Below are 12,255 nucleotides of genomic sequence, written 5' to 3' on the forward strand. Positions count from 1 at the left end.
ACTTTTTTGCCCCGAAAAACATGCCTCCAAGTGGGGGGGTCGTCTTATACGCCGGTATATCCACTGCCGGCTTTCGGAGGCTTGTTGGACGCAGCGAAGGCGCCTCTGGCTTCCCGGATCCCCTGCGCCGCTCCGCTTCATCCCGCCGCCTCGCTCCGCCCGAGGCTGCAGCCTTCCTGCTCTTCCCATGGCCCCTGGCACTCCGCCCTGCCGCTGCAGCCCCGGGGATTTCTGGAGGGCGTTTCCGGTGGTGGTGGGGGGTCGTCTTATACGCCGGGTCGTCTTATACGCCAGCAAATACGGTAAATAGATCACAATTTTGTGGGTCAAGATCCATATTATGTCACTGATACATGCAGGTTTATACAACATGTTGAATTACCCATTTTAAGTACATTGCAAGGCAATCTGCTACACCTGAAATACTTATTTACCTACCCTAGTATTTCTAAGAATGAATCCAACTCTTGATTAAATATCTACTTCAAATCATCCAGTTTATGAAAACTGGAATTAAATGATCAAACCACACATATATTCACATACCAAAATAAAACAAAGATGCCTAATTCAATAAAAGTTCAATATTAAAAGCACACTTATTTGACTGTTGCCATTCTAAGAGGCCAAAATACACTCACAGTGGCTTAATCTGATATAAAATACTGTTGCATTATTCTACTCAAATCTATGGTAAGTAAGATTTTTGGATTTAGTTCGGTCATATTTTCTGTTCTGCCATTGTGTTTGCTATATACCCCTCAATAATTAGTATTGCAGTTTATGGAATCTTTTTTTTTTAAACCAAGAATAAAATATGTAAACGGAAAGTTAGCAGAAGGCATTTTTCCCCTTATAAATAGGAAGCATCAGTGAGGAGGATTTTTCAAGCAGTGAATTTTCCCAGCATGTTGTTCCACAGATATTTAAAACAGTACATCCATTACTTAAGCAAGGAAATCAAGTTGGTGGAGAAAGAACAGCCTGATAATGGCAACTGCAAGGGGAAAGAGGAAAAAGCATTGGTGCATCTTTCTACCTTTGGTCCGTCTTGCCCTTAAAGGTTCCCCAATCCCTATATAATGACCGATGCCGGTCGGGACAAGCCTTACGGCGCTGGTTGCTGGCGCCGCCATCTTTTGGTAAAAACAATTTTTCAAAAGATGGCGGCGCGGTGAGCTTTCGGTAGAAAGCCATTTCTACCAAGCTCACCAGAGCTGCGCCACGCAAATCACTCGTGACGCACCGGAAGTGATTGCAAAAGATGGCGGCCAGCTGACGCGAACCGGCGCGCGCCAGCTGCGCCGAACCGGCCGCGTTGAAAAGGGGATAGACTAAAATGAGTCTTTGTACTTCTACATTTTGTGGCAACAAATTCTTTTAAAAACTCATTTCTGTTTTAAATGAAATTGTCTCTCTTAAAACATTTGGCTAGAGATTTTATTCTTTTCCCCTATAATATACAAAGGAAAAAATGTCACATGGAAGTATACAGACAGTCAAACTTGTTCTGAACTGTTATTTATATAGATGAATTCTCTTTTGCACCATATCCCATTTATTTCCTTGTCAGAGGCAAGAAAGCATGACATTTAAAAATGTGCCGCACACACGATAAATAATAAAAGAAATGTTTAAAATATTGGAGAGGGGAAGGATTTCAGCAGCAGGTTTTGACATATCAAGATGGATAACTGAGTCTATATTTACTCAGGTACAATGGGTGAGCATCCAAGGAGTTCTTTATGAAATAGAGGCCATGTGATAGCATATTTAATTCACTGCATCATCCCTTTGCAAAGGAATGATCTGAATCTCTTTTGCTATCCGCTCTGCTATTGCTTGACAATTTGCAGCAATGATCCTTCTTGACATCAAATCAAATGGTCCTCCTAGAAAAACAAACACATATGTCTATTGAACACACAAGTCTATATATCTGACTTATTTCTACAGATTGACTGATGAAGAGATGCAAACTGAGTATTGTTTCAGGAATTACATTTTATTTTCTTAAACTATATTTGCCTGTTACTTCAAATTATATTCAAATTCAAAGCAGCCCTCAGGTCTTTTCTCCAACAACTGTCCTGGCCCAAAGTAATGCAGTGAGTATCCATGGCTTACAGTCAATTAATTTGGCTCTCCAAATGTTTAATCGGCCTCCCTGATTGTAGTCCAATACTTTCTACTATACCATAATGATTCTCTGGACTAGTCCAATTAATCAAGACAAGGAACAACCTCATGGACAGTTCAAAATCCTGCAGCACAGTACAAACGATGATCAAATACATTTTCAGTCTTGAATGAAATGTTAACAACACCAAGTTTCTATGTAGGCACTGAATCCTAGTGTGAGAACTAGCTTTACAAATTAAAAGCGGAAAAGTCTTACATATCAATTACACAGGAGCCATATTCACGTGGCACAGCTTCTAGAAAAATCTTCCTTGCTATGGAAGATGTATTACTGTGGATACAATTTCTCAATTCCCATTTTGTTTTGCCCCTTAGCAAAGCAGTGGTGGGTCATTTAGTATTTTGAACTGAGATAGTTTGCATGTTTCAAAGGAAAAACATAAATCAGGGTAATTCTTATTGTATGATTCCCAGCAGGGTACACCACCAGTAAAAATTAGCAGTATTGCATCAAAGCCTTATGATGTCGTCATGCAAATGCTGTTCTGATGTACCTAGTTCCTGATATTTGACACAAATATGGAAGTTGCAACATTTGCATGATGATGTGTATCCAGGGGCGGGATTCAAAATTTTTAACAACCGGTTCTGTGGGTGTGGCTTAGTTGGTGGCCATGGCTTGGTGGTCATGTGACTGACTGGGCGTGGTCATCTCAACATCACTCACATCGAGACACACGACTCCTTGCCTGGCCTCTCATGACTGTGGGGATGCTGTAACAGTCGTAGGTGTGAAAAACAGTCATAACTCACTTTTTTAAGTGCCATTGTAACTTTGAATGGTCACTGCACACAAGCAAAGTACCAGCAAAGAAGGAAAAAAAACTCCAGAGAAGTTCCTGAGACAGGAAGGGTTAACGGAGAGGCAGTTTATGTAAGCAACACCAAAATGTTTCCTTCCTGCCTTCCTTACAGGATTAGGCCAGTAATTTCTTCTAACAACCAGTTCTCCAAACTGCTTAGAATGTTAACAACCGGTTCTAGCGAATAGGTGCGAACTGGTAGAATCCCACCCCTGTGTGTATCCTGAATGTTTTGTTATTCTCACACTCTCTACAAAGAAATTCTCAGGTTTGTATCCCTGAGTGGGAAATACTTAACTGGTCAAGTTCTTTAACAATCTTAGTTATGAATTGTTAACCGTACAAAACTGGCTGTCATTTATTTTGAACATATTTTACCTGAGATGTCGAGCAGCACTCCCCCAGCTTCAAGAATGATAATTCCAGCTCCTGCCATGTCCCAGCAGTGAATTCCCATCTCATAATAGGCATCTGCTCCTCCTGTGGCGACCAGGCACATATTAACAGCTGCTGTCCCTACTGCTCTAATCCTAAAACAGGTAACAGAATTACTGCAACCTATATTTAGGCATTTAAGTTAATGACTAATCATTTGGGTTGCTGAAGCACAGAAACAAAATCTGAATTGGGGAACTGAGTAGAATTTAGTAAAATAAACTGCATGTACCTAAATCTGGATGTAGCCAATATCAGGACATTAATCTTCATAACAGCAAACTACTACATCATCCTATCTTAATTATTCAATATGTGCCTTTTTCAATCAGCTAGAATACTGACTTTGCACATTATATATTTGTATTACTGTGTACAGATTCTTTTAATAAAGATAATGAATTAAATGGTAATTTGTCAGTGCATTTGGAAACCAGCTACACACGTCATAAAGAGTAAGAAACAAATTCTTCTGAATGTTGAAAATTAAGTGCAACATCCAAACATCTCTTTTCATGATTCAGTGGACATGGGTCCTTGTTTCTAGCAACTACCTCTGAACTGATGACATTCAACAACATACTTATTTATAAAATTTATAGACTGCCTATCTTACTTCAAGGTAACTCTAAGCGGCTGAGGTTGAAAATTAAAACACACTACCAGGATAGATAGGTCAAGATTAAATTATTTTTAAACAGATTGCTCCTGTTGAATTGAAGCTATTTTCCTTTCATACGCCTTATAAATGTTTACATTAACACTTTCCCTTTTATACCCTTACCTTCAGCAATCACCTTCTGAGACTTTGCACAATATGTATTTTTATGACTGTATACAGATTCTTTAATAAAGGTAATGCATTAAATGGTGATTTATCAGTGCGTTTGGAAATCAGCGACATTTGGCACACAAATCTCAAAATTGGCAACTCTTGCATTGCCACAAACAGCCACACCTCTGCAGAAATTATTTATAGCAATAGCAATGGCACTTAGACTTATATACCACTTCACACTGCTTTTAGAGCCTCTCTAAGTGGTTTACAGAGTCAGCATATTGCCCCCAACAATCTGGGTCCTCATTTTACTGACCTCGGAAGGATGGAAGGCTGAGTCAACCTTGAGCCAGTGAGACCCGAACTACCAAACTGCTGGCAGCCGGTGATCGGCAGAAGTAGCCTGCAGTACTGCATTCTAATCACTGCGCCACCGCGGCTCATAACCTTTCTTCTTCTTAACTCCTCGCCTAAATTCTTTTTTTTCCTCCAGCACTGCCACTCATACTTAGGGTACAAAGTCAAATAGTTCCTTGGTCATAAAGAGTAAGGTGAGGTTTACAATCAACATTCTTTTTACTTTACTGTATAGTGCCTGCTTTCTGCTTATACCGTCTGGGACAATGTATTGAATCAAGAGGTACTAATTTGGATCCTTGTGTGGACTGAGAGAATAATGGGGACATTCTCATCTTCTCGTAAACATCTGCATTGTACTGATGTTTCAAATTCTATAAAAATGCAGATAAAATCAAAATAAGAAAGATACCGTACCCATGAATAGGAATGCTAAGGAGCCTCTGCATATTAGATAGAACTGTTTTGATAACTTCTGGATCACGGTTGGACCCCAATTCTGATACTAAGAGTGCTTTTGTAATGTCTGCAAAATAAAACAAAATTGCATCTGATCAGTGCTGTTAAAAAAGGCAAAATCAACAATTTTAATATACGATATTGTTTAAAGCACATTGTTACTTATTTTTTATCTAATGCCTAGAAGGGCGAGGAAAAAGGCAGTCTTCTCCCAGGCTCACTTAATGCTTACTCAGACATGTATGATCTGAATATGAAGAAGAAAACAAACTATATTGTGTAAATCTTTGTTAAAGAATACAAATAATTATGTCCCACAAAGTTCTGAGCAATCATCTAGCCCTAACACTTGAGCCTGGGTACCCTCCAGATATTACATGAACAATGAGGTTGCATTTTATTCAGATATATGGTACTCTCCAAGTTGATTCTCCTGTTGACTCTCCAAGTCAGATATGCTCTGTACTGTTTCCCAGAAATCCACCTTCTTTTGATGAAAAATTCAATTCAGTAGCAAACAGGCACAGAACATCTTGCTAATGCTTCAAAAAATTTTTTAAAAAGCAGATGAACTGTATGAAAGGGCATAGTGGTATCAAGCAGATTGCTTTAATAGCACACCTAGTGCCAGTTAGCACAGAAGCAATAATAACTATGTGCTAAGACAGGGCTGTCAAACTCGCAGCCCATGGGCTAGATGTATCATGCGCTATCCACACTCCACACCCGGTTTAGGGAAGGGGAAAAAAGTCCTGATATGTCATGTGACGACGTGAGTTTGACACCCCTGTGCTAAGAGAAAACATACAGAGTAAGCTCCATGTCCAAGGGCATTTGATCAATCTTTTTGCACTAAGTGGGGCAGTTATAGAACAAATAGAAATATTTCACTCTTCATATACTTCTCTGGCTGACTACTATTAGATGAGCTCATCTCTGTTCTCAAATTATTTGCAATGTAAATTACGGAAGTATATTTAAGAATTTATATCCCTCAGGGCAATTTCTCAATGCAATATAAGAACAAAAGAAGCCTGTGTGGATTTCTGGAGGACATTATTGTATTTTTATCCTGCTCTTTTATATGCATATAACTCAAGGCAGTGAGTATACATAATACTTCTTCCTCCTTCTATTTTCCCCACAACAATCACCTTGTGAGGGCTGAGAGAAGAAGCCAGCTTTTGTGCCGAAGGCTGAAGCCTTGTGGTTTTCACCTTTACCATTACACCAAACTGATTTTAGGAAGAAAGCCAATAGCAGAAGGGGCTATGGTGACCTTACAATTTTAGAATAAAAAGAAATTTGAAAAGTGAAGGTCAATGGAAAAGGTCAAGGTACAGCAAGGCCAGTAAAAAACAAACAAACCTCAAAGGAAAGGCTTGTCCTATAAAATGAGAAAAGATGAAAAAGTAGAAAGAACCTTTCTCAACTGCAAGTTGATATCAGCAACAAGGAGACGCAGAAGTGTAAACAAGCAAATCCTTTATTTTTTATTTTATTTGTATCCCACCTTTATTATTTTAAAAATAAAGCAGCGAACATATCCAACACACTTTTCCCCCATTTTCCTCACAGCAACCACCTTGTGAAGTGAGTTGGGCAGTGACTGCTTCCAAGCCTTAAGTATGAAAAGAATTTCAAATCAAAAAGGTGGAGAGCTGCTAAACAGGATATAGTAATAATTGCATAATTGGTGTGAAATAGGCTAATGCAGCCCTCTGCTTCCTCAAGCTTATGGAGCTTATGTGAAATGAATTTCCATCCTAACACAGAAACCAGAAATGAAAAAGATTTACCTCGTTGTTTTGACACTTGGAGTTTTTGTCCATTGCAAAAGGCTCCTTTTCCTTTTCGACCAGTATACATCTTGTCTTCCACACAGCTATACACAACTCCAAATTCCATCTGTGATAAGAGAAATGCAACATCTATAGATCTTTAACGGTCCAACTTTACATTATAGGAAGTGGTTGCAATGAAAACATTTTTTCCTATTAGAAGTTAAAATAAAATGAAAAACCAATTACCTGCTTCTTTACTACAAAGCCAATTGAAACGGCTACGAAGGGAAACCTTGAAGATCAAAAAGAGAAATATTTTGTCTTTGTAAAATGAGGACAGAAGCAATTACTGAAATTAGAAAAGTAAAATTTGGATGAAATTATTCTAGACATCCCTCTTTCTAGAAATTACTGAAAAACATGTTCTAACATTTTCATGCCAAAACAAAAACAAAGATCATCCTTTAAGTAATATGTAGTGATAGCTGAAAAAAGTACCTATGCACAAAATTAGTTGTTCCATCTATAGGGTCAATAATCCATGTGGGATTATCTGTCAAAATACTTCCTGCACCAGCTGCAACGGATTCTTCTCCGATAAAGCTAGAATGAACAATAATATACAAAGACAGACAACAGATTGAAAATTCATATTTAATATACATGTATTATAAAGTAACACTACATCTTCAAAAGCCTTAACTTATCCAGTAAACTACTTTTAGGTCATTTTAATTTTTTTAAGACCATCAGTTCATTTGAAATATTATAAAAATTTGCTGAAAAACTGAGTAATTGGTCCATGTAGTTAATACTTAGAAGCATATAGTCTGGTGCAGCTTTTCTCACTCTAATATCCTCCAGATGTGTTAAGATCACAATAGCCAATAGTCAATGTAACTGGGAAACAATACAGGCAGTCCTTGAGTTACAATAGCAATTGGGACTAGAATTTCCATTGCTAATCAGTGAACATCCCTGAAGAGGATGCCATTTTGGAGCAGTCACAGTTCCTTGAGGTTGCTCAGAAAATGGCAGGCTGCTTCTGGGATGCAGTTGCACGGACCCAGGGAGTAACCTGCTCTCCTTCCCCAATGTGAAATATGGAGCTCTTGAATCTTCAAAAGATAAGTACTTGATGGATAATGTGGGGTGGGAAGTAGGCCCAAGGCCCTATAGCAGGGATGGCTAACCTTTTCGTCATCACGTGCTGAAAGTGTGCATACGCATCTGTGCCTGCACCCATAATGCAATGCGTGCATGACTCTCCCCGTGCCCCTGCACATGTGCATGACCCCTGCCTCCCGCCCCCTGTGCATGCACATATGACCTCCGTGCGCCTCGAGTCCCTTGCGCATGAGCGGCAGATATCCAACAATTAGCTGGCTGGCGGGAAGCATGTGCACATGCACAGTGGATCTGATCTGGGGCGACGGCTTGTGTGCGGCAGAGATGGATCTGTGTGCCACTTCCGGCACGCGTGCCATAGGTTCGCCATCACGGGCCTATAGGAACTCTCTGGGAGAGGAAGCAGTCCAAGGCCTATGGGGCCTTGGTGAGGTGGAATTGGGGGAGATACGTGGGGATATTGGAACATCCCTGAGATTGGTTATCAGAGTGAATTACTATGGGTGCAGTGCAGGGGTCATATGTCAACACGGGGTCTTAAGTAGCTTTTTGGGAAAGGTTTATCATAACTTTGCTAAGTGACCAGTTGTAAGTCAAAGACCACTGTATATCCAGTTTCCTTATTCTTTCCTTTTAACACTTGATTTATAGCCACCCCGTTACTATTGCTGCCACTCTTTGCAAGATTTTCTCTGAATCTTTTTTAAATGGAATCTCTGGGTTTCAACATGGACTCAGATCAATGTAGCACATAGTGGAACTATATTGAAATCTGATTTGGAATCTGTTTATTCTATCATAGCTTCTATTAACATGGCCTAAATTGCATTTGCGTTTTGCACAGCCACTTCACATTATTATGAAATTCAATGAGTGAATTGATAATTCCAAGATCCTACTCATGGGTACCTTTGCTGAGATCAGACCTGTATTTTAAAGGCATTCTCTTTTGCAATTAACTTCATATAACATGCTGTACCTGTGTGATGGATATTTTTCTTTTATAGAAGATATAATCATATTTTCCACTTTTTGATCAGTGACTGTGACTAGATCTGCTGGAGAACTTTTAATCATGACAGTTACTTCCTCTGTCAATGCCTCCCGGATTACCTGTGCAGAAAAATCTTTATATGATTATTTTGAAAACAGAACATGATAAATAATATTCTTAATTATCAGCAAGACTGAAGTTAAAACTTGTCTGTTGGGGCAAGGCATAGAAGCAGCAAGAAAAATTATACTGAAAGACTCAGATTCAATTCTTATTTTACAAGGTACAAACGGGTGGGATTCTACCAGTTCAGCCCGGTTCTATAGAACCGGTAGCTCCGAAGAGCAGCTGACACTGAACCAATTCGCTCCAAAGATCTTTGCTTCGGTTGGGCCCACCCACCCGTCCGGGTACTAGGCTGTCCTTTATTCCCTGCTAAAGCAACCTTAGTTGCTTTGGGCGGCACAGCTGAGTGCCGCATGTCAGCAGGTTATTGCTTGCAGGAGAAATTGATTTACAAGTGCTGCACACGCACACTCACTGAACTGGTGTCATGCCGGTAAGATCCCATCCCTTGGTACAAACAATTGTAATGAATAAAAATGTAGAAAATGGAAAAACCCTTTTCAGATTATATTCAAGTGCCATGCATAACTAATACATACATGTATGAGGGCACTATAGGAAGTATACACTTTTATAGATGAATTGGTTGTTTTTAATAAGCTGACCATGATTTAAGGTTTCTAAACCTGGTATTTATTTTCATATTTTAAAGTATATGTGATTTCTTGTTTGCTCTGTAAAACTCTCATTTCTTTGTATTGCTTAGATAATAAAAAGAAATACAAGTCAGGTTCTTGAGCATGCACAACTTCTCAGAAAAGTTAATATTCTTAAGCAGAGATGGCAGCTTAGGGCCTAGCTGACACAAGTGTCCCTCAATTCATTATTTTAATAATTCTTACAGCAGTACTGAAATATGTTAATACAGTTATTCATTATTGGTGACAAGCCACAATTTTCAAGCTGCAAAGGATAAATTTAAAATCAGTACTTTGAACATTTAAACCATTTTTGAGGATGATATTTAAAAATCCCCTCTGATCCCAATAGAAATTAAATTATTCATACCTCTCCAGCTTTTCTTGCTAAAGCAATTGCGTAGTTCATGCATTCTTCCCAAGGATCGGCCATCTTTACCTACCTAGAATTTAATATTTCAGTTACTTTTAACTTGTAAACTACCGTTTACAAAACTAACTTCATACTCTGGATTTCTCTTGTTCGAATTTTATACTTACATATACAAATTTTACACAGATTTTATACTCATGATATACAAATAAAAATTAACATTGGTCTGCCTGGTATCTTCCATAGAAGTTTTTTTAATTTAAAAGCTGAGGGATTTTGTTTGCTTTCAAGCATTGTTTTGTTCCAGAATTTTGGGGTCATAGCTAAAAAATATACATGTATTTCCTTAGAAGTAAAACCTACTGAATATGAAATGTTTTTCTATTTATGTTTAAAGGTGCAAGTCTTAAAAAACTATATAAATACTCTTAACAGGTTGATGCATAAAAAGGCTCATTACTTTACCTTTGCAGGCCCTTCCTTATCCTTTGCCAGCAGGTGAACCGTGATAGTGGCCATAGGGAAGAACTGGTCTGACCCCTTCCTTAGCACTTAGTAGACTCCCTATATGCATCAGAAAAGGCCTCTCTGCTTCAGGCTGATTAGCTTCTATCTAGTGTTGCTCTGGGAGTACTTGCCTGCCCTCCTCCTTAATTATAACTAGAAAACACCAAATGGCAAAAGAGCATCTCTGGGAAAATAGAGCTTTTTCACCTTACCTTCACTGGAGCATCTTTTTTCCTATCTTCAAGCAAAGATGATTCCCACTATGTCAGGAGGCATATTCCTCCTCCAGCCAAGTTTGCAGACTGGTTTTCACAACCTTTTTCTGCCTTTATCCCCCATTTCTAGCTTCCCCACATTCTATGGTTCTGAGATATGTCTGCCTTGCCTTATCCATCCTGCTGTTCCATGCAGAGGAAAGCTACCAGGAAATGAGGGGGTAGCATGGTACAACAGGATGGGAGTGGCAAGGCTATCAATGGGCATAGTCTTCTTTACTGTTTTCTTGGCAACAATATAAAATAGTTTGCCACTTCCTTTTTCAGAATTGCATTTTTTTGCATTTTCCATTTTAGCATAAAGCCCTGGGATCTCCTAGTGGTCTCTCATCCAAGTACTAATCATGTCTGAGTATTTACCGGTAGGTCTTCACCTTCCCCTGGGCAATCTTCCACATCTCCCTGCCCACATAAGGTCAGCAAGAGGGTGGAACTGGACTAATGATCCTCTTCTTTCAATACTTCTTGATCTTCCCTCAGAGCAGAGTAAGTGATCTTGGAGAGAGAATTCCTGGCTGAGGAAGCTCCTTTGTGCTCTTGAATGCCATTTACTGCCTAACTGCCTGATCTAGCCTAGTGTACATTTTCTTTAAAAGTAGAAGTGGCACATCAAACAGTCCCTTTCTCAGTGCCTATTTTCAAACAAATGTAGCCAAGCCTTTAGGGGACAGTTATACAAGGAATGGTGGGGCATCTATGCTAAATCAGTTTCCAGCATCCAACGAGGACGTTTGTAGCTTTTGAGAATTTAAAAAAAAAAAGGGGGGTTAGGATTATCACTTCCTGTTTTGTTTGGTTGCTGTTTAAACAGAACAGAGCTGCAATTATGCTTTTTGAAAGTTCCGGCCTTGCATATTCAATGGATCTGTCTTGGGGGGGACGGGACGTTTTCCTGCTTCCATTAAATCCAGCGTCGGATTTTCTATGACCCAAGGCTCGACCTTAACATACATGACACAGTGATAAGGGAGTTGTCAACGTATTGGAGCGCAATCGATTCCGAACCCTACGAGCTGCTGTGTCAAAGCAATAGAGTTGGGAGGAAAGAATCCCCCACCCCCCAAAATAAAAATCCTAAAATTAAATCAGATCCCCGCTTAGAACAGGCAATCTCGCCAGCCCGGGACTTACCGTTAGGAGGCCAATTTTTTGCAGCAGCTACCGGGTACTGGCAAAGCCGGTTGACCAGACACCGCCTCAGCAGCACCCACTGCGCAGGCGCTGCAAAGTTCTTCAGCCGTCCCTTCTGCTCCTGCGCTGCCATTGCAAATTGTCTGATTGTTCCCGGCAGTGCGAGTCTGAAAGAGCGAGGCCGGGCTCGTGCTTCCATTGGCTGCCGAGAGTTCGGATGTTCGTGGGGGCGCGGCGAAATTCCACGGCCCCTTCCCGAGAAAAT

The 12,255-nt window shown here is 39.8% G+C and overlaps 1 protein-coding gene across 2 annotated transcripts; it reads right to left on the reverse strand.

Annotated features, from left to right (window-relative positions):
* Positions 1–1,409: 1,409 nt before the first annotated feature.
* Positions 1,410–12,138, reverse strand: IMPA1 (inositol monophosphatase 1). Of its 2 annotated transcripts, none has more exons than XM_026691297.2 (9): positions 11,991–12,138; positions 10,075–10,147; positions 8,926–9,059; positions 7,317–7,421; positions 7,065–7,110; positions 6,834–6,942; positions 4,993–5,101; positions 3,384–3,535; positions 1,410–1,892 (listed from the first exon to the last, which is right to left on the reverse strand). In XM_026691297.2, exons 2-9 carry the CDS (start codon positions 10,135–10,137, stop codon positions 1,774–1,776), a joined length of 837 nt encoding a protein of 278 aa, XP_026547082.1. In that variant the 5' UTR covers positions 10,138–10,147; positions 11,991–12,138; the 3' UTR covers positions 1,410–1,773. The 2 variants fall into 2 exon arrangements, with proteins under 2 accessions (XP_026547082.1, XP_087818070.1); XM_087961944.1 differs by lacking the exon at positions 11,991–12,138 and adding an exon at positions 10,797–11,001.
* Between the last annotated feature and the right edge of the window lie 117 nt (positions 12,139–12,255).

Source organism: Notechis scutatus, chromosome 3 (assembly GCF_049901735.1).
Source record: "Notechis scutatus isolate UNSWTSFEM ecotype Mainland chromosome 3, rNotScu1.2, whole genome shotgun sequence".
NCBI classification, from domain to species: Eukaryota; Metazoa; Chordata; class Lepidosauria; order Squamata; family Elapidae; genus Notechis; species Notechis scutatus.